Source organism: Muntiacus reevesi, chromosome 3 (assembly GCF_963930625.1).
Source record: "Muntiacus reevesi chromosome 3, mMunRee1.1, whole genome shotgun sequence".
NCBI classification, from domain to species: domain Eukaryota; kingdom Metazoa; phylum Chordata; class Mammalia; order Artiodactyla; family Cervidae; genus Muntiacus; species Muntiacus reevesi.
This window is the reverse complement of record NC_089251.1, coordinates 251630640-251652687: the sequence shown is the minus strand read 5'-3', so window position 1 is coordinate 251652687 and position 22048 is coordinate 251630640. Positions and strand designations below refer to the sequence as shown.

Genomic DNA, 22048 nt, shown 5'->3' with positions numbered 1-22048 from the left:
CGCCCACTTTGCATATTCTTACACTAAATTCATGAAAAAGGGGAAATTGCTCTGCCTCTACTAGCAGTTGTATTTCTTAAAAGGAAAATTCATCTCAAAACAAACAAAATAGGTCCCCTCAATTACTCTGAATATTAGGGAATATCATAAAAGAACTACCAAGCCTAAACTACTTACTACAGTTTCACTTCTCTCTGCCCTTTTTCAGTATCTACAATCATAATGATGCCAGGTAAGAGAGAGGCAATAGCTGATACATAGCTACATATAGATCAATAAAGGATGATGACCACCTATGCTTGTCCCCCAAACTGGTACAAATTAGCTGAAGACAGATCTGTTCTTTTTGAATTCTATTCAGTACTTCTGATCCTTTAGTGTTTTATGTTTCTAATGACAACATTTTCTTTTAAATAATCTAGGCCCACCTGCAATTGAGCTAAAAGAATTCATGGAGGTTGAAGAAGGAACTGATGTTAACATTGTGGCCAAAATTAAAGGTGTGCCATTTCCGACACTAACCTGGTTTAAAGCTCCTCCAAAGAAGCCTGATAACAAAGAACCTGTTGTCTATGATACCCATATCAACAAACTGGTGGTGGATGATACTTGCACCCTAGTGATTCCACAGTCTCGCAGGAGTGACACTGCCTTATACACCATCACAGCTGTGAATAATCTGGGAACAGCATCAAAGGAAATGAGACTGAATGTCCTTGGTAAAGATGACATGATTTTATTAAAACTACATGACTTTCTGTTCATAAATGTAATATTTGGTTTTAAGATCTTTCCCTTAAAAGCTTTTCTTTTTTAAAACCATTTTAGGTCGCCCTGGCCCTCCAGTGGGACCAATCAAGTTCGAATCTATTTCAGCAGATCAAATGACATTATCTTGGCTTCCACCTCTAGACGATGGTGGGTCTAAGATTACAAACTATGTAATTGAGAAAAGAGAAGCTAACAGGAAGACATGGGTGCGTGTCTCCAGTGAGCCCAAAGAATGCACGTACACAATTCCCAAGTTGCTAGAAGGCCATGACTATGTATTCCGAATCATGGCCCAGAATAAATACGGCATTGGGGAGCCCCTTGACAGCGAACCTGAAACAGCGAGAAACCTCTTCTGTAAGTATCACATATTTCACATTCAAAGTCATTATTGTCTTTGTTTTTCATAATTTCTTATAAATCACTGTGATTTTTTGCCACAGCTGTCCCTGGAGCACCAGATAAACCAACAGTTAGCAGTGTGACTCGAAACTCCATGACTGTCAACTGGGAAGAGCCGGAATATGACGGAGGCTCTCCTGTGACTGGATACTGGCTAGAAATGAAAGACACCACTTCAAAGAGATGGAAGAGAGTTAACCGAGATCCTATCAAAGCCATGACTTTGGGTGTTTCTTACAAAGTGACTGGTCTCATCGAAGGTTCTGATTATCAATTCCGAGTATACGCCATCAATGCTGCCGGTGTGGGGCCAGCAAGTCTGCCATCAGACCCAACGACTGCTAGAGATCCAATTGGTAAGCCTTCAAACCATTCCTTTTTTTTTTTCTTCCCAAAAGTACCATGGAAAAGTCAAGAATAATGTCCACTGGTTCTTTCCAGCACCTCCTGGCCCTCCATTCCCCAAAGTTACAGACTGGACTAAATCATCTGCGGATCTGGAGTGGTCTCCCCCACTAAAAGATGGTGGGTCCAGAGTAACAGGATATATCGTTGAATATAAAGAAGAAGGAAAAGAAGAATGGGAAAAGGTAGCTAAACTTGGCATGATGGAAATACACTGTAAATAAACTGAACATGTATAGTTATTCTCAATCCCATTTATTCTTACCTGTATTTTTTTAATTAAGAAATCAGAAAAATAATTTAACTGAAAATCCAGACATCTTATATCAAAAATTTAATCAAAATTTGTCCTTAAAGCAATTATCCTTCAATTAAAAATAAATTTAATTATAAAAAACTTAAGTTTTATTATTATGAACCTTTTGGCTCTAAAGCTTAAAAAAGTGGAATAAGTGCAATTTTTGCAAACATTTGACAATATTTTAAAACATAATTGCTTCATTTAATATTTACCTATAATATCTGATGCATTAAACCTAAATTGACAACAGTTTTCCCAAAGAGAGTAAATATGCTATTGTTACACTTTGGAAATCTATTAAAACAAAAAACTACAGTAGTCCCCTTCTATCCCCAAGGGATACATTCTGAGACCCCCAGTGGATGCTTGAAACCAAGGATGGTACTGAGCTCTCTCTATATACTATGGTTTTTCTTATACTATTGGGTAGGTTATTGTTGTTTAAGGGCTGTTGTTTAATTGCTAAGTCATGTCCGACTCTTTATGATCCTATAGACTGTAGCCCACCAGGCTTCCCTGTAAATGGGATTTCCCAGACAAGAATACTGGAGGGGGTTGCCATTTCCTTTCCAGATCTTCTTGACTCAGAGATCAAACCTGTGTCTCCTGCATTGGCAGGCAGATTCTTTACTACTGGGCCACTAGGGAAGCCAGATGGTTCACTTCCCAAGCAGAGGTGGAATAGGATGACCCAAGATATCAGTATATTGCTCAGAATGGAACTCAGTTTAAAACTGATGAATTGTTTATTTGTGGAAACTTTTTTCCATTTAGTGTTTTCAGATTCCCAATGACTTCTGTGGTAAATGAAACCACAGAAAATAAAACCACAGATAAGAATGCATTATTGTATTCTAGGGGCTTCCCAGGTAGCACAGTGGTAAAGAACCCACTTCCTAGGCAGGAGACATAAGAGACAACGGGTTAGATCCTCAGGTTGGGAAGACTCCCTAGAGGAGGAAAGGCAACCCCCTCCAGTATTCTTGCCTAGAAAATTCCATGGACAGAGGAGCCTGGCAGCTACAGTCCATAAGGTCACAAAAAGTCAGACATAACTGAGAACGCATATCTCACACTGTATTCTGATTATAAAATGCCTGTGACTTTTCCCTAGGCTAAAGATAAAGAAGTGAGAGGAACAAAACTTGTTGTGACAGGATTGAAAGAAGGAGCATTCTACAAATTTAGAGTTAGAGCAGTCAACATTGCCGGCATTGGAGAACCTGGAGAGGTCACAGATGCCATTGAAATGAAGGACAGACTTGGTAATTACTGATGTTTCTATTATTTTATCAATGTTTGCATTTTGGATTGGAAAGAAAAGCACACTTACTATTTTTAAATTGTCTTCCAGAATTACCTGACCTTCAGTTAGATGCCAGCGTCAGAGATAGAATTGTGGTCCATGCTGGAGGGGTGATTCGGATCATCGCTTATGTGTCTGGAAAGCCTCCTCCAGCTGTTACCTGGAACATGAATGAAAGAGCTTTACCTCAAGAGGCCACCATTGAGAGCACAGCCATCAGCTCATCCATGGTCATCAAGAACTGCCAGCGGAGCCACCAAGGCGTCTATTCTCTTCTTGCTAAAAATGCAGCAGGGGAAAGAAAGAAGACAATTATTGTTGATGTATTAGGTAAAAACTCAGTTTGTCCACACATCTTTTAAAAACAACATTGTATTTCCTCTACAAGAAAGATGTACTATTAAGAAAACTATATTACAAATATTTTGGAAAATAAGAAAAATTACCCACAACCCCATTGACCTCCATTAGCTTTTTTAAAAATTCCCTCCTTCACCTATCTATCTAATACATACTTTAACATGGCTGTATTCCTATGAAGTCCCATGTGCTGCCTTTTTTATATAGCATGCTACCATAAGCATTTACTGTATTATTTTTTTTTTCATTTATTTTTATTAGTTGGAGGCTAATTACTTTACAATATTGTAGTAGTTTTTGTCATACATTGACATGAATCAGCCATGGAGCATTTACTGTATTATTATATAGTCTTCATAAAAACAACTTTCTTGCAAATGTCCAAGAATGTTTAACAGTTTGCTAATAAGGTTAACCATTTTTCACATTATGAGGTGAAGTGAAGTGAAGTTGCCCAATCGTGTCCAACTCTTTGCAACCCCATGGACTGTAGCCCACCAGGTCCATGGGATTTTCCAGGCATGAATACTGGAGTGGGTTGCAGTTTCCTTCTCCACATAGGACCTACTATTTATTATAATGATGCAAAAATCCCTTTGAAGCTGTCCGCATTCTAATCAAAGAGAAGCATCATACTGGGTTATCAATATTGCATTTCTAGTCCCTGAATGTCGAGTTGAACTCTGCAGGGCTTGTTCCCGCCTCTCTCTGACTGTGGTCTTCCAGTGATTTCCTCAGAAAGTGAAGCCTTCTCACTCAGATCTCTCTCTCAGCATGTCTCTAGGTTCAGCCATACTCCAAACACCCACTTCTTATGTTAAAATAACCAGTTCTATATTGAGCATAATTCATATCATGAAACTGGTTTGTTTTTATTAATGAAAATGAAAATGGCATGAAGAAACAATCTCATTGAGCAATTCTTCTGTCCCATGGCTGTTACTTTATGAACTGGTATATTTCCAGGTTAAACTGCAATCCTCTCACTGGTCGTTCTGAGATTTGGGGTCTTCTGTGCTACTCAGAGTCACTGATCACCCTGAAAAAATTCTCTCCCCCTTTTCCTTCTGGAGAGTAAACTAAACACAAAAAATAGTCATGCCGCTCCTCACCCTTCTCCCATCTCCCTCTGTGCACTTTCCTCCCAACATCACCTTCTTATCTGACTCACAAATTACTAAAAAATTTTTATATATGTGTGTGTATATATATAAAGCTGTTCCATAAGTCTCTGTTAAAGCAGGGGCAATCAGTAACTACTGCAAACTTACTTTATTTTAAAATATGGTTGAATATAGACACCAGAAAAGAAAGAAAAAACTCAATAAACACAAAATCTTACTTTTTTCATAACAGTATTTTTGTCTCCCTTTTAAAAACAGAGGGTAACCAATATTGAGCCCTGTAGTTGATTGAAGTCAAACAAGTAGAAACCTTCCCCTCTTATTTCTAGATGTACCAGGTCCTGTGGGAATACCATTCCTGGCTCACAACCTGACCAATGACTCCTGCAAGCTGACATGGTTCTCACCAGAAGATGATGGGGGCTCTCCCATCACCAACTATGTCATTGAAAAGCGGGAAGCTGACCGCAGAGCATGGACCCCAGTGACATACACAGTTACCCGACAAAATGCTACTGTCCAGGGTCTCATTCAAGGAAAAGCCTACTTTTTCCGAATTGCGGCTGAAAATAGTATCGGCATGGGCCCATTTGTTGAGACCACAGATGCACTTGTCATAAGAGATCCAATCAGTAAGTACAGTTTAAAACTATTTCATCCTTAATCACTTCTTCATTTAATCAAAGACTGTTGTGACAAAATAGGTGTATAAATAAATGCCAAACATTTCATCTGACAGATACTCAGTATCTGATGTTGGTTCTATTTGAATGTGACTGTGAAAGAGATTATGGGAATACATATTCCTCAGATCCTTCCATGTAATACTGCACTTTTAAAATTTTCACTTAATGGCATAAACATGAAGTAGTTTCCTAACTCTAAAACTACCAGCTCTGGAGAACTTTCCTGAATTATCTGGTCTCAATGAACCTCTTATTTTGTCATCTGGAAATCAGACTGTATTGGATCCCTTTAAGCTACTCATTTTATGTTGAGATATCTTTGTTACTTATCAAACAAATAGTTCAATGTTTAAATGCAATCCTTGGAAAGTGGTACTTACCACATTCTCCTACATTTTTAACATTTGTCTCATTGTCACTCCACACTTGCAGCTGTACCAGAGCGTCCGGAAGACCTGGAAGTCAAAGAAGTTACCAAAGAGTCTGTCACTTTGACTTGGAATCCCCCTAAGTATGATGGCGGGTCCGAAATTATCAACTATGTCCTAGAAAGCCGTCTCATTGGAACTGAGAAGTTCCACAAAGTTACAACTGACAACTTGATGAGCAGGAAATACACTGTGAAAGGCTTAAAAGAAGGCGATACCTATGAGTACCGTGTCAGTGCTGTCAATATTGTTGGACAAGGCAAACCATCATTTTGCACCAAGCCAATCACTTGCAAGGATGAGCTGGGTATGTGTCAGATGCAGCTTACACTTTGAAAACTTGTACACATACAGATTTACTGTAAGACATCAGTCAGACTGACTTGCCATTATCATTATACATTTCAGCTCCTCCAACGCTTGATCTCGACTTCAGAGATAAGCTCACAGTTCGAGTTGGTGAAGCTTTTGCCCTCACCGGCCGTTACTCAGGCAAACCAAAGCCTAAAGTTTCTTGGTTCAAAGATGAAGCTGATGTGCTGGAAGATGACCGCACTCATATAAAGACCACCCCGACGACGCTTGCTCTAGAGAAGCTCAAGGCCAAGCGTTCAGATTCTGGCAAATACTGTGTGGTTGTGGAGAACAGTACAGGCTCCAGGAAGGGTATCTGTCAAGTTAATGTTGTTGGTAAGTATTATTTAGCAAGTATTAGAAATATTCTGTTGTTTCCAAAGCAGAAGTGGAAATAACATTTTGTGCTGTTTTTTTTTTTTTCTTTCATTCAGACCGTCCTGGACCACCAGTAGGACCAGTTATTTTTGATGAGGTGACAAAAGATTACATGGTTATCTCTTGGAAGCCACCTTTAGATGACGGAGGCAGTGAAATTACCAATTACATTATTGAGAAGAAGGAGGTGGGCAAAGACGTTTGGATGCCTGTGACATCTGCAAGTGCCAAAACAACATGCAAAGTTTCTAAACTGCTTGAAGGAAAAGATTATATTTTCCGGATACATGCTGAAAACTTATATGGAATAAGTGATCCTCTGGTGTCTGATTCAATGAAAGCCAAAGATCGCTTCAGTATGCATCATATTCCTTTTCAGTGATTTAATGTTTGCTGTTGTTAACAGGAAGATTTAAATCTCTAACACATTGCAATAATGTTTGTTATAGGGGTCCCTGATGCACCTGACCAGCCAATTGTTACAGAAGTTACCAAAGACTCTGCATTAGTCTCTTGGAACCAGCCACATGATGGAGGAAAGCCCATCACAAACTACATCCTGGAAAAGAGAGAAACTATGTCTAAACGATGGGCTAGAGTTACCAAAGAGCCTATCCATCCATACACTAAATTTAGGGTTCCTGATCTTCTAGAGGGGTGTCACTATGAATTCCGGGTTTCTGCAGAAAATGAAATTGGTATCGGAGACCCCAGTCCACCATCCAAACCAGTCGTTGCTAAAGACCCAATTGGTATAGTACTAAAGCATTCTTTCAGCTTTCATTTTATCTGAGTTTGTTTCCAGCTCTATTCTAACTCTATCTTGGTTTTCTCTTTTATTATGTAGCTAAACCAAGTCCACCTGTTAATCCTGAAGCAACAGATACAACATGTAATTCAGTTGATCTAACCTGGCAGCCACCACGTCGTGATGGTGGGAGCAAGATTCTGGGTTACATTGTTGAGTACCAGAAAGTTGGAGATGAAGAATGGAAAAGAGCCAATCACACTCCTGAGTCTTGTCCTGAAACTAACTATAAAGTCACCGGTCTTCGGGATGGTCAATCCTATAAGTTCAGAGTAATAGCAGTCAATGCAGCTGGCGAGTCAGATCCAGCTTATGTTCCTGAGCCAGTGCTAGTAAAAGACAGGCTCGGTGAGTACGCACATTCTCAGTTGCCTCTGCAAGAAAGACAGGTTTCATTGTCTATGCTTAATTGTAAAATATATGAACAAAGCAAATCTGAAAGTACCATTCTCTTTATTCTAGAACCCCCCGAGTTGATTCTTGATGCCAACATGGCAAGAGAACAACACATAAAGGTTGGTGATACTCTAAGGCTCAGTGCCATCATCAAAGGAGTGCCGTTCCCAAAAGTAACCTGGAAAAAGGAAGACAGAGAGGCTCCAACTAAAGCAAGAATTGATGTTACTCCAGTTGGCAGCAAGCTTGAAATTCGTAATGCTGCCCATGAAGATGGTGGAATTTACTCCTTAACAGTGGAGAATCCAGCTGGTTCAAAAACTGTCTCAGTTAAAGTACTCGTATTAGGTAAGAATTTTAGTGCTCATGATGTACTTAATGCAATAACATATAAAAGTAACTCAATACATTTTGAGTTCTTAGCTGGATTAAATCACTCACATAACTGTGTTATTTAACACTTTTCAGATAAGCCTGGGCCACCTAGAGATCTGGAAGTCAGTGAAATAAGGAAAGATTCTTGTTACCTTACTTGGAAGGAACCCCTGGATGATGGTGGTTCTGTTATTACAAATTATGTGGTTGAGAGGAAAGATGTTGCCAGTGCCCAGTGGTCACCTCTTTCGACTACATCAAAGAAAAAGAGTCACTTGGCTAAACATCTTAATGAAGGCAGTCAGTATGTCTTCCGAGTTGCTGCTGAGAACCAGTATGGACGTGGTCCGTTTGTGGAAACACCTAGACCCATCAAAGCTGTGGATCCCCTACGTAAGTTGCTCTCTTTGGATACAAAAGTACTGTTTGACTGTCTTTGAGAATATTATTTATTCATCATAACTTCTTCTGAAAAGATCCCCCAGGGCCACCCAAGAACCTACACCATGTGGATGTTGACAAGACTGAAGTCTCCCTTGTTTGGAATAAGCCAGACCGCGACGGTGGTTCTCCAATCACAGGATATTTGGTAGAATATCAGGAAGAAGGCACCCAAGACTGGATTAAGTTCAAGACCGTGACAAACTTAGAGTGTGTTGTTACTGGACTACAACAAGGAAAGACCTATAGATTCCGGGTAAAAGCTGAAAACATTGTGGGTCTTGGTCTCCCTGACACAACTATCCCAATAGAATGTCAAGAAAAACTAGGTAAATTTTAGATTGGCACTATCTTCTTTCTTTTTAAAATTATTCATATTGTGATATTATCCATATTGTCAAAAGCAAAATCTAATTTCATGTTTACTTTCCAGTGCCTCCATCCGTGGAACTGGATGTGAAATTAATTGAAGGCCTTGTGGTAAAAGCCGGAACTACAGTCAGATTCCCTGCCATTATAAGAGGTGTGCCCATTCCTACTGCAAAGTGGACAACCGATGGGAATGAGATTAAAACAGATGAACGCTATACAGTTGAAACTGACAACTTCTCATCAGTACTCACCATTAAGAGCTGCTTAAGGAAAGACACTGGGGAATATCAGATCACAGTGTCCAATGCAGCTGGCACCAAAACAGTAGCCGTACATCTTACTGTTCTTGATGTTCCTGGTCCACCAACAGGCCCTATTAATATCCTGGAAGTTACCCCTGAATATATGACTATATCATGGCAGCCACCTAAGGATGATGGAGGAAGCCCTGTGATAAATTACATCGTTGAGAAAAAAGACACAAAGAAAGATACATGGGGTGTGGTCTCTTCAGGTAGCAGCAAGACAAAGTTGAAAGTCCCACACCTGCAAAAGGGATATGAATATGTCTTCCGAGTGAAAGCAGAGAATAAGATTGGTATCGGCCCTCCTCTTGACTCTGTACCTACTGTTGCTAAACATAAATTTAGTCCTCCATCTCCTCCTGGTAAACCAGTGGTTACTGACATTACTGAAAACGCTGCAACAGTGGCGTGGACCCTGCCAAAATCTGATGGCGGGAGTCCAATAACTGGTTACTATCTGGAGCGTCGAGAAGTAACAGGCAAATGGGTGCGAGTCAACAAAACTCCTCTAGCGGACCTGAAGTTCAGAGTGACTGGACTCTATGAGGGAAATACATATGAGTTTAGAGTCTTTGCTGAGAATCTTGCAGGACTAAGCAATCCATCCCCAAGTTCTGATCCAATAAAAGCTTGCCGGCCCATCAAACCACCTGGACCACCTATTAATCCTAAACTGAAAGACAAGACCAGAGAATCAGCTGATCTGGTATGGACAAAGCCTCTCAGTGATGGTGGTAGCCCCATTCTGGGCTATGTAGTAGAATGTCAGAAAGCTGGGACAACACAGTGGAACAGGATTAACAAAGATGAACTCATTAGGCAGTGTGCCTTTAGAGTACCTGGACTCATCGAAGGAAATGAGTACAGATTCCGTATAAAGGCAGCTAATATTGTGGGAGAGGGAGAGCCACGTGAACTAGCAGAATCTGTAATTGCAAAGGACATCCTTCATCCTCCAGAAGTAGAACTTGATGTAACCTGTCGTGATGTCATCACCGTCAGAGTGGGCCAGACTATCCGCATTCTTGCTCGGGTCAAAGGCAGACCTGAACCAGACATAACTTGGTCCAAGGAAGGCAAAGCATTGGTCCGAGATAAGCGGGTTAACATAATTCACGATCTACCTCGTGCTGAGTTACAAATTAAAGAAGCTGTTAGAGCTGATCACGGCAAGTACATCATCTCAGCCAAAAACAGCAGTGGACATGCCCAAGGTTTTGCTATCGTTAATGTCCTTGACAGACCTGGGCCTTGCCAGAATTTAAAGGTCACCAATGTAACCAAAGAGAACTGTACAATTTCTTGGGAAAACCCACTAGACAATGGTGGCTCAGAAATAACAAACTTTATAGTGGAATATCGCAAACCAAATCAGAAAGGCTGGTCAATTGTCGCCTCAGATGTCACTAAGCGATTAATCAAGGCCAACCTCTTAGCCAACAACGAATACTATTTCCGAGTTTGTGCAGAGAATAAAGTAGGTGTTGGACCAACCATTGAAACCAAAACTCCAATTCTGGCTATTAACCCTATTGATAGACCAGGGGAGCCTGAAAACCTTCATATTGCAGATAAAGGAAAGACATTTGTCTATCTAAAATGGAGGCGGCCTGATTATGATGGTGGTAGCCCAAATCTATCATATCATGTTGAAAGGAGGCTGAAGGGCTCTGCTGATTGGGAAAGAGTGCATAAAGGAAGCATTAAAGAAACCCACTACATGGTTGACAAATGTGTTGAAAACCAGATTTATGAGTTCAGAGTGCAAACAAAGAATGAAGGAGGGGAAAGTGATTGGGTAAAGACAGAGGAAGTTGTTGTGAAGGAAGACTTACAGAAACCAGTACTCGATCTGAAATTAAGTGGTGTGCTCACTGTCAAAGCAGGAGATACCATTCGACTTGAGGCAGGTGTTAGAGGCAAACCGTTCCCAGAAGTTTCATGGACCAAGGACAAAGATGCTACAGACTTAACAAGATCACCAAGGGTCAAGATTGACACCAGTGGTGATTCGTCTAAATTTTCTCTTACTAAAGCAAAGCGAAGTGACGGTGGTAAATACGTAATTACAGCAACTAACACAGCTGGTAGTTTTGTGGCTTTTGCCACCGTGAATGTTTTGGATAAGCCTGGTCCTGTAAGAAATCTGAAAATTACTGATGTGTGTAGTGACAGGTGTTCTCTTCGCTGGGATCCACCAGAAGATGATGGTGGCTGTGAGATCCAAAATTATATTTTAGAAAAATGTGAGAGCAAGAGAATGGTTTGGTCTACCTTTTCCTCTACTATCTTAACCCCTGGTACTACAGTAACACGTCTCATAGAAGGAAATGAATATATTTTCAGAGTCCGTGCAGAAAATAAAATAGGCACAGGGCCTCCAACAGAAACTAAGCCAGTCATTGCAAAAACCAAATATGATAAACCTGGTCGCCCTGACCCCCCAGAAATCACTAAAGTAAGCAAAGAAGAGATGACCGTGGTTTGGACGCCACCTGAATATGATGGTGGAAAGTCCATCACAGGATACTATTTGGAGAAAAAGGAAAAGCATTCAATACGATGGGTCCCTGTCAACAAGAGTGCAATTCCTGAGAGACGTCTAAAAGTACAGAATCTCCTCCCAGGACACGAGTATCAGTTCCGTGTCAAGGCAGAAAATGAAGTTGGAATTGGAGAACCAAGCTTGCCGTCAAGACCAGTGGTGGCAAAAGACCCCATAGGTATGATGTTCTTTTTTTTCTCTGGTATTATGTCAACTCTTAATCTCAAATGCAGAGGTATTAGACAAATAAGTTAAATCCATAACATCAAAACTTTATCTTAGCCAGTATTTTTCCAAATAGATCTTTTACCAGATCACCTAAAATGCATAAACAATGGTAGATTTTAAATTTGCAAAGGGAAATAAGGAGGACTTATTTAGCAACTGAGAAACTGAATGTACTATCTGTGGTTAATTAAGAATAGACTGTATAAAATTATACATTAACATATCACTAGTAGTGGTTAACCATGTGTAAATTTATTCTTACATAATTTACTTTCAGAACCACCTGGTCCACCAACCAATCTCAAAGTGGTTGATACAACCAAAAGTTCCATAACTCTTGGGTGGGGTAAACCAGTGTATGATGGTGGTGCACCGATCATTGGCTATGTTGTGGAAATGAGACCTAAAAAAGCAGACATGTCACCGGATGAAGGCTGGAAAAGGTGCAATGCTGCAGCACAACTTGTCCGCATGGAATTCACCGTGACCAGCTTGGATGAAAACCAGGAATATGAGTTCAGGGTCTGTGCCCAAAACCAAGTTGGCATCGGGCGCCCTGCAGAACTAAAGGATGCTATTAAACCTAAAGAAATCCTAGGTGAGGCCCTAGGTTATCACTTGGTTCCTTGTTTCACTTCTCACATGACTTCCCCACATTCTGAAGTCAACTAATGGCCTTCGTGTCATTTGTAGAACCTCCGGAGATTGACTTGGATGCCAGCATGAGAAAACTGGTCACCGTGAGGGCAGGATGCCCCATCCGACTGTTTGCCATCGTGAGAGGGCGGCCAGCCCCTAAGGTCACCTGGAGAAAAGTGGGCATTGATAACGTGGTCAGAAAGGGGCAGGTCGATTTGGTTGACACTATGGCCTTCCTTGTCATCCCCAACTCTACGCGTGACGACTCAGGAAAATACTCCTTGACGCTTGTGAACCCGGCGGGAGAAAAGGCCGTGTTTGTGAATGTCAGAGTGTTAGGTGGGTGGTGAACAACTGTCTTCCTCCCCTTCAAAAACTCCTTAGTTAATCAGGAGGCTGAGGGAACTCACATATCTAATCTTGTGGTTCTTTACAGATACCCCTGGGCCCGTCTCTGATTTAAAAGTTTCGGATGTCACTAAAACATCATGCCACATTTCCTGGGCCCCTCCCGAGAATGATGGCGGGAGCCAGGTGACACATTATATTGTGGAGAAACGTGAGGCCGAGAGAAAGACATGGTCGACAGTCACCCCAGAAGTGAAGAAGACGAGCTTCCATGTCACCAATCTTGTCCCCGGGACAGAGTATTTCTTCAGAGTGACTGCTGTCAACGAGTATGGCCCCGGTGTCCCAACAGATGTCCCCAAACCGGTGCTTGCGACGGACCCTCTAAGTAAGTCACATCCTTTCTCCCCTCTCTTAACCCCAGTCCCTGACTTCAATCAAGTCAAGACACTAAACATTTACCAGACACCGAAACCCTAAAGGGCTTTAGCTCGTAGAAACCTACACAGCACAAAAAAAATATCTAACTCACTCACTGAAGACTTTTTTGATCTGCCTCATCGAGCACTTTTTACTTTCAACAGCCCGAACCACATTTTCCACATACTTTGAAGCAGGTGGTATATGAAAACATTAATGTACATTACAAAGGGATGGATTTGGCTACCTCGACAGTTTTTTCTTAATCACATTTTTCTTCCAGGTGAGCCGGATCCCCCCAGGAAACTCGAGGTTACTGAAATGACAAAGAACAGCGCTGTATTAGCCTGGTTACCGCCCCTGCGTGACGGAGGTGCTAAAATCGACGGCTACATCGTTAGTTACAGGGAAGAGGAGCAGCCTGCAGACCGCTGGACAGAGTACTCAGTGGTGAAAGACCTCAGCCTGGTTGTCACTGGGCTCAAGGAAGGGAAGAAATACAAATTTAGAGTAGCGGCCAGAAATGCTGTGGGAGTCAGTTTGCCGAGAGAAGCTGAAGGCGTGTACGAAGCCAAAGAACAGCTGTGTAAGTGGTCCCTGAGTCATTTTCATCATGCGATTAAAGTTTACAAGAATTTTCTTTTGACGTGGAGACATTTATCCCTGAAGAATCTAATTCCAGAAATACCTGAAATATAGTAGAGAATAACGGTTTTAAAACATTTGCACCCACAACACATGGTAAAACACCTTAAATCATGACACAGTACACACATACATATATATATAACTTTAAAAAGAAGTTTCTTAGAGCAACACCCATCCTTATTATGTATGCTGGACTCTGGTATTTTCAATTCAATCTCATTCTTTTTAAAAAGTATTAGCAGTGATGCAAACATCAACTGGAACCTGCTAATGGGTTGCTATTCACCATTTGAAAAACACAAGTATAGTTCCTCATTAGAGAAAATTTAACCTCCTCACAAAATTAATGTATCTTCATCTTACTTTTAGTGCCACCCAAGATCCTCATGCCAGAGCAAATTACTATCAAAGCTGGGAAGAAACTCCGAATCGAAGCCCATGTGTATGGAAAGCCTAATCCGGTCTGTAAATGGAAAAAAGGAGAAGATGACGTTGTCACATCCAGCCACCTGGCTGTGCATAAAGCAGAGAATTCTTCAGTTCTGATCATAAAAGATGTTACTAGGAAAGACAGTGGTTACTACAGCCTCACTGCAGAGAACAGTTCTGGGACAGACACTCAGAAAATCAAAGTCATCGTCATGGGTAGGTTAAGCATTAGACAAACAGTCATCCACATGTGAAGATCAGAAGCATTTTTTCCAGCCCCATTCCTGTCCTTACCTTTCTCTCCTCTCGGTTCACGCAGACGCTCCTGGACCCCCGCAGCCTCCGTTTGACATTTCTGACATAGACGCTGATGCCTGCTCCCTGTCCTGGCACATTCCTCTGGAGGATGGAGGCAGTAACATCACCAATTACATCGTGGAGAAGTGTGACGTGAGCCGAGGTGACTGGGTGACAGCACTGGCTTCAGTGACAAAAACTTCCTGCAGGGTTGGAAAACTGATCCCAGGCCAAGAGTACATCTTCCGGGTCCGTGCCGAGAATCGATTTGGCATTTCAGAGCCTCTCACATCTCCGAAGATGCTGGCTAAGTTCCCATTTGGTATGTTCCTTTCAGGACAAAAAAACTGAACTGTTTTCTTTCTAATCTGTTACTTAGGCTGGAAACTGACATTTCCCTGGTCTTCATCTCCAGGTGTTCCCAGTGAACCCAAGAACGCACGTGTCACTAAAGTCAACAAAGACTGCATCTTTGTGGCATGGGACAGACCCGATAGCGATGGAGGCAGCCCCATTACTGGTTACCTGATTGAACGCAAAGAAAGAAACAGTTTGCTCTGGGTGAAAGCCAATGACACCCCTGTCCGGTCAACTGAATACCCCTGTGCTGGCCTGGTAGAAGGCCTTGAGTATTCATTCAGAATCTATGCCCTAAACAAAGCTGGATCCAGCCCACCCAGCAAACCGACTGAATATGTGACTGCAAGAACTCCAGTTGGTGAGTAATTTTTTTTTTTAAGTATTATGAGGACACATTTAAATCTTGGCACCTCTAAACGTTACTATTTCCATTCAGGAATATGTTTTGGGTGATACAGTGAAATAGAACATTTCTGCTGTTAAGACAAATACTGAGAATATCTCTTTTGGTTCTAGATCCTCCTGGCAAGCCTGAAGTCATTGATGTTTCCAAGAGTACTGTGTCTCTTGTCTGGGCTCGTCCTAAGCATGATGGAGGCAGCAAAATTATTGGCTATTTCGTAGAAGCTTGCAAACTTCCTGGTGATAAGTGGATACGGTGTAATACTTCACCTCATCAGATTCCCCAGGAAGAGTTCACAGTGACTGACTTAGAAGAGAATGCTCAGTATCAATTCAGAGCAATTGCCAAGACCGCAGTAAATATCAGCCAGCCTTCTGAACCTTCCGATCCAGTGACTATCATGGCAGAAAGTGGTAAGATTCTGTTGGACATTCTAGGCAAAGGAAGACATCACTCATAATATATATTTCTCCTAATAAAAAAAAAACTAAATCTACATTTGTGAAAATAAGGACATCTAAAATGATAGGTACTTTGTATACAGACATTAAAAATTATGATTATAGAGAATCTTAATAACAAGTTAAACTAAAAAGCAAGATAGCAAACTGTGAAGATCACATATTTTTAACCATACACATGCACAGAAAGATGCCCCCCCAAAATGCACCAAAATGATAAGAGTGAAGCTTTAAGGATGCTGGGATGATGGGTAATATCTTTACCTTTTTCTTTATACTGTCAGCATTATCAAATTTTGGCATTAAACTTGTATTTCCTTTATAATGAATAGTTACTTTAGGAAAATCCCATCTTGAAAAAGACAGCATATTTACTTCTCACGTTTTCAAATAAGCATTATATAATATAGCTTTGCATATATTAAATCCCTTTATCTTACTTCTTTTTCCAGTACCTCCCAGGATAGACCTGAGTGTGGCTATGAAATCTTTGCTTACCGTGAAAGCTGGAACCAACGTTTGCCTGGATGCTACTGTTTTTGGCAAACCGAAGCCCACGGTCTCTTGGAAGAAGGAAGGCACGCTGCTGAAACCATCGGAAGGGATCAAGATGGCCACGCAGCGGAACCTGTGCACCCTGGAGCTGTTCAGTGTGACCCGGAAAGACTCAGGGGACTACACCATCACTGCTGAAAACCCAAGTGGCTCCAAATCAGCCACCATCAAGCTCAAAGTGTTAGGTAACTAAAGCACTTCACTAGAATCTCAGGCTTCACTCTGGTTAATGTGATGTCATAGAATTTACAAAATTAACATGTGAGAAAAGATACCTAACTTGATGTATCTTTTGTCATCATGGAATTATTCTCAACACAGGACAATAGTGTTTTACAGCTGAAAATACCATTAGAGATCACGTATCCCAGACACATAATTTTAGATATGAGGAAATTAAGATCTGGAGAAAAGTAACTTCCAAGGTCGTACAAGAAGCTAATGACAGTATAAGACAGCAGCCCAGGTCTCCAGTCCTCCACTCTGTTCATCCCCTATTTCACACGTTTGGGTGAAAGACTTAACTTTTCTTTCTTATCCTTTCAGATAAACCAGGTCCTCCAGCATCCGTTAAAATCAACAAAATGTATTCGGATCGTGCAATGCTTTCTTGGGAACCTCCTCTTGAAGATGGAGGCTCAGAAATTACCAACTATATTGTTGACAAACGTGAAACGAGCAGACCCAACTGGGCACAAGTCTCTGCTACCGTGCCCATCACCAGCTGCAGTGTGGAGAAACTGATAGAGGGCCATGAGTATCAGTTCCGAATTTGTGCTGAAAATAAATACGGCGTGGGCGACCCGATCTTAACTGAGCCAGCAATTGCCAAAAACCCGTACGGTAAGAACGTTTTCCTGCAGTTTTTCATTCTACTTTTGAAATGTTACCTTTCAGACTGGGACATAAACCTGTCGATTAATCTCTGCAGATCCACCTGGACGCTGCGATCCTCCTGTTATTAGCAACGTAACCAAAGACCACATGACCGTCAGCTGGAAACCCCCAGCAGATGATGGCGGCTCCCCCATCACGGGCTATTTGGTTGAAAAGCGGGAAACCCACGCAGTTAACTGGACTAAAGTCAACAGAAAACCTGTGATAGAAAGAACAATAAAAGCAACAGGTCTCCAAGAAGGCACAGAATATGAGTTCCGAGTTATAGCAATCAACAAGGCTGGACCTGGCAAACCCAGCGATGCCTCCAAAGCTGTTTATGCCCAAGATCCTCTGTGTAAGTGTTCATGGAAGAGTCCCACAGATGTGTGATAACCAGCATTCAACAAGTGCGAATGAGGTTTTAATGAAAATTTTCTATTATTATCCTCAGATCCTCCTGGACCACCAGCTTTCCCCAAAGTATATGATACAACCCGGAGCTCCGTGAGTCTAACGTGGGGCAAGCCAGCCTATGACGGTGGCAGTCCTATCATTGGTTACCTTGTTGAAGTAAAACGAGCTGATTCGGATAACTGGGTGAGGTGCAATTTACCACAGAAGCTCCAGAAAACCCGCTTTGAGGTCACCGGCCTAATGGAAAACACAGAATACCAGTTCCGCGTGTATGCCGTTAATAAGATTGGATACAGTGACCCCAGTGATGTGCCAGACAAGCACTGTCCCAAGGACATTTTAAGTAAGTATTACCAGGAGAAAGATGCAGAGCTCTTTTCATCAGTCATACTATAAGAGGGAATATACAGAACTCCTCTATGTAGATTTATTTATTTACAAGTTTTAGGGTTGATAACTCTAGAAGTATGTTGTAGGAGAGCTGGGTTGGTACTTTATGGTACTATATAACAAAATGGAAGGCAAGGTGATTTATGGTTTTGAAATGCTTTTCTTACTTACCTGGGAATTTCCTGTCTTCAAAAGATTATGGAATATAGGGATTTTATTGAGAATAAAAAGTTTTTGTTTTTTTTTAAACTAAGTAGTGAGCTATTTCGGAGAAGGAAATAGCAACCCACTCCAGTATTCTTGCCTAGAAAATCCCAGGGACAGAGGAGCCTGGTGGGCTGCTGTCCATGGGGTCGGACACGACTGAAGCGACTTAGCAGCAGTCAGCTATTTATCATTCTTAGGTTTTTATTTTCTCTTCTAACCCATCCCTCTCCATCTTAATTTCTTTTCCCATCATTTCTTCTATTCACTTATTCTCCCTAATCAATGCTCCTATTACTTTGAATTACACTTCACCCACTGTGTACTTGTCTTCCTACAATGAAATAAAGAAAGCCAGAGTGTACAGCAGAGTGCTTTCACTGGAAGAAAGCCCAAAATCAGTCATCTAATATACAGAGAGTTTAAGACTATGTAAGATTCATGAGATAAGGAGATGCAGATCCTCCAGGGAAAATGTGGGTTGGCCCATAGGATACTAGAAAATAGAAAGGTCAATAATTACTACAGAGTCTTAAGATAGTTGGCAAAAGTTTTGAGGATTATATTAAGAATTTTTTCAAGAACTAGAAATCAGAAACATATTTTAGGAGTTATCAGGCCAGTCCTTGGAAATACACATTACTCTAACTTTCTTCACTCCAACATTAAACAGTTCCACCTGAGGGAGAACTTGATGCTGATTTGAGGAAGACACTCATATTGCGTGCTGGAGTTACCATGAGACTGTACGTGCCAGTAAAAGGACGTCCACCTCCCAAGATAACTTGGTCTAAACCAAATGTCAATCTAAGAGAAAGGATTGGACTGGACATAAAGTCCACTGACTTTGACACCTTCTTGCGCTGTGAAAATGTGAACAAATATGATGCAGGAAAATACATCTTGACTCTGGAGAACAGCTGTGGTAAAAAGGAATATACCATTGTAGTGAAAGTGCTTGGTAAGTCTACATGGAAAAACAATCATATATATGTTTAAAATGTAGCCAGTGTGTTTTTTAGGTATTCATTTCTTACTTACCCACTATTTATTCAGATACTCCTGGGCCACCCATCAACGTGACTGTCAAAGAAATATCCAAAGATTCTGCTTATATTACCTGGGATCCTCCCATTATTGATGGTGGAAGCCCCATCATAAACTATGTGGTAGAGAAGCGTGATGCAGAGAGGAAGTCCTGGTCTACTGTGACAACAGAGTGCTCAAAAACAAGCTTCAGAGTGTCTAACCTGGAGGAGGGAAAATCCTACTTCTTCAGGGTGTTTGCTGAAAACGAGTATGGCATTGGTGATCCCGGTGAGACACGTGATGCTGTCAAAGCTTCCGGTAAGCAAATGTAGCTACCACCCCATCATTTTGAGTGACACCTTACCTTGGTTTTCTGGGGCTTAGACTCATCATTTCTCCTTTGCTTTAGAAACCCCTGGACCAGTTGTGGACCTGAAGGTGACTTCTGTTACCAAGTCATCTTGCAGCATAGGCTGGAAGAAGCCTCGCAGCGATGGTGGAAGTCGAATTATTGGATATGTCGTTGATTTCCTGACTGAAGAAAATAAGTGGCAACGAGTCATGAAATCATTAAGCTTACAGTACACCACAAAAGACTTGACTGAAGGGAAGGAATACACCTTCCGAGTGAGCGCAGAGAATGAAAATGGAGAAGGCACCCCAAGTGAAATCAGTGCTGTGGCGAAGGATGACGTCAGTAAGTGCTTACCGTCATCTCCACTTCCCCTCTGTCATCTAAAGCGCACTCTTGGGACTTCCCTGACAGTCCAGTGGTTAAGACTTTAGCCTTCCAGTACATGGGGTTCTCAAGTTCGATCCCTGGTCGGGGAGTTAAGATCCTACATGCCTCATGGCCAAAAAACCAAAGCGTAAGACAGAAATAACACTGTGACAAATTCAATAGAGACTTTTAAAATGCACCATATAAAAAACTAAAAGTGCTCTTGAGCCCTATTCCCTAGCTTACGTAAAAACCATTTAAAAACTATAATGATCTGAAAAATTAACTGCCTGGCATTAAAAAATGACTTCTCTCTGCTGTTTTACAGTGGCTCCTGACCTTGACTTAAAGGACCTACCAGACTTGTGCTACTTGGCCAAAGAAAACAGCAACTTCCGTCTTAAGATCCCCATAAAAGGCAAGCCAGTTCCATCTGTGTCCTGGAAGAAAGGGGAAGACCCTCTAGCAACAGACACAAGAGTCAGCGTTGAGTCGTCTGCAGTTAACACCACTCTTGTCGTATATGATTGCCGAAAATCTGATGCTGGAAAATACACAATCACACTGAAGAATGTGGCTGGCACCAAGGAAGGGACTCTCACCATAAAAGTTGTCGGCAAGCCTGGCATCCCCACTGGACCGATCAAATTTGAAGAAGTTACAGCAGAAGCCATAACCTTAAAGTGGGGTCCTCCAAAGGACGATGGAGGTTCTGAGATCACCAACTACATCCTAGAGAAGAGAGATTCTGTAAACAACAAGTGGGTGACTTGTGCCTCGGCTGTCCAGAAAACCACTTTCAGGGTCATGAGACTCCACGAGGGGATGGAATACACCTTCCGGGTCAGTGCCGAAAATAAATACGGTGTAGGAGAGGGTCTGAAATCGGAGCCAATTGTTGCCAGACACCCATTTGGTAAGTGTCTCAAGGTCAGAAAACATAAAGCAGAACATGGTTCCAGTTCATTTAGAATACATTCCTGATTATAAATCTTGAATTATCTCCTTTTTCCTAGATGTGCCCGATGCTCCCCCACCTCCCAATATCGTGGATGTCAGACATGACTCTGTATCTTTAACATGGACTGACCCCAGGAAAACTGGAGGCTCTCCAATTACAGGTAATTTGTTGGCTCTTATCCTAGAGCATTTACATTAGTATTTTTTCCAAATATTCCTCCCCAAAAACAAGCTGAACCTGTGCTACTTACTTATAGTACTATCTGCACGTCCAAAAGTGAATGTTCCGTTTTTCAGTTCGTCTTGCATTCAGAACATTAAGAATTAAGTAAGCTAATTCATTAAGCTAACTTCATTTGAATGAAAAACTCCTAATGTAATAAAGGCTTTCTAAATGATAGTATCTATTTGTGTAAGTTAAAATGTTTCAACAGAAGGTGCCATAAATAAATCTATTCCAGGAGATAAAAATATCGCTATGGCTAGGTAATAAAGGTATAGATACTGACAAGAATGATTATTTGTTCTGCATGTGTGTGTATTTAAAAATCAGGCTACATTTGTACTTTCTATGTGAACTGACACATCACTGGGTCTTTCGTAGGGTATCATATCGAGTTCAAGGAAAGAAACAGCCTTTTGTGGAAGAGAGCTAATAAGACTCCTATTAGGATGAAAGACTTCAAAGTGACAGGACTAACTGAAGGTCTGGAATATGAGTTCCGAGTTATGGCAATCAATTTAGCAGGAGTAGGCAAGCCAAGCCTGCCGTCAGAGCCAGTCGTGGCCCTTGATCCAATTGGTAAGTCATTATACAGAGACTTTGTATAATGTCTCTTTGTATTTCTTCATGAAGAAAACATTGGTGTGTGGCTGACTGGGTTGGTTGGTTTGTTGCTTTATTTT

At 41.3% G+C, this 22048-nt stretch overlaps 1 protein-coding gene and 2 long non-coding RNA genes across 25 annotated transcripts in view; 1 reads left to right on the top strand and 2 right to left on the bottom strand.

Annotated features, from left to right (window-relative positions):
• The window catches only part of LOC136165428 (uncharacterized), a 52016-nt gene extending 37093 nt beyond the window's left edge, over positions 1-14923 (bottom strand). Inside the window, exons 1-3 of one of the 2 annotated variants that reach the window (XR_010662510.1) lie at positions 14764-14923; positions 5736-5810; positions 3372-3464 (exon numbers count right to left, since the gene is read on the bottom strand). This is a non-coding gene — a long non-coding RNA (uncharacterized lncRNA). Of the gene's footprint in view, positions 1-3371; positions 3465-5735; positions 5811-13639; positions 13779-14763 lie in introns of those variants that run through there. The other variant, XR_010662509.1, reaches the window with a different exon arrangement.
• The window catches only part of TTN (titin), a 273917-nt gene that overhangs the window by 200249 nt on the left and 51620 nt on the right, over positions 1-22048 (top strand). For all 21 annotated transcript variants that reach the window (XM_065931851.1, XM_065931850.1, XM_065931848.1 and 18 more), the window contains 34 exons: positions 423-719; positions 829-1128; positions 1215-1529; positions 1615-1763; positions 2994-3144; positions 3234-3515; positions 4999-5301; positions 5788-6090; positions 6192-6473; positions 6572-6871; positions 6965-7267; positions 7363-7671; positions 7786-8067; positions 8188-8487; positions 8571-8864; positions 8969-11935; positions 12263-12583; positions 12679-12963; positions 13061-13360; positions 13676-13978; positions 14410-14685; positions 14789-15088; positions 15182-15484; positions 15643-15942; positions 16443-16730; positions 17092-17388; positions 17477-17779; positions 17876-18181; positions 19106-19393; positions 19489-19779; positions 19871-20158; positions 20511-21098; positions 21199-21303; positions 21747-21944. In XM_065931851.1, the coding sequence (XP_065787923.1) occupies positions 423-719; positions 829-1128; positions 1215-1529; positions 1615-1763; positions 2994-3144; positions 3234-3515; positions 4999-5301; positions 5788-6090; positions 6192-6473; positions 6572-6871; positions 6965-7267; positions 7363-7671; positions 7786-8067; positions 8188-8487; positions 8571-8864; positions 8969-11935; positions 12263-12583; positions 12679-12963; positions 13061-13360; positions 13676-13978; positions 14410-14685; positions 14789-15088; positions 15182-15484; positions 15643-15942; positions 16443-16730; positions 17092-17388; positions 17477-17779; positions 17876-18181; positions 19106-19393; positions 19489-19779; positions 19871-20158; positions 20511-21098; positions 21199-21303; positions 21747-21944 (12477 nt within the window). The remainder of the gene's footprint in view (positions 1-422; positions 720-828; positions 1129-1214; positions 1530-1614; positions 1764-2993; positions 3145-3233; positions 3516-4998; positions 5302-5787; positions 6091-6191; positions 6474-6571; positions 6872-6964; positions 7268-7362; positions 7672-7785; positions 8068-8187; positions 8488-8570; positions 8865-8968; positions 11936-12262; positions 12584-12678; positions 12964-13060; positions 13361-13675; positions 13979-14409; positions 14686-14788; positions 15089-15181; positions 15485-15642; positions 15943-16442; positions 16731-17091; positions 17389-17476; positions 17780-17875; positions 18182-19105; positions 19394-19488; positions 19780-19870; positions 20159-20510; positions 21099-21198; positions 21304-21746; positions 21945-22048) is intronic.
• LOC136165429 (uncharacterized) overlaps positions 14953-22048 on the bottom strand; it is an 85698-nt gene continuing 78602 nt past the window's right edge. Inside the window, exons 4-10 of one of the 2 annotated variants that reach the window (XR_010662511.1) lie at positions 20785-20914; positions 20541-20622; positions 20171-20280; positions 19826-19996; positions 17436-17641; positions 15799-15962; positions 14953-15291 (exon numbers count right to left, since the gene is read on the bottom strand). This is a non-coding gene — a long non-coding RNA (uncharacterized lncRNA). Of the gene's footprint in view, positions 15292-15798; positions 15963-17435; positions 18076-19825; positions 19997-20170; positions 20281-20540; positions 20623-20784; positions 20915-22048 lie in introns of those variants that run through there. The other variant, XR_010662512.1, reaches the window with a different exon arrangement.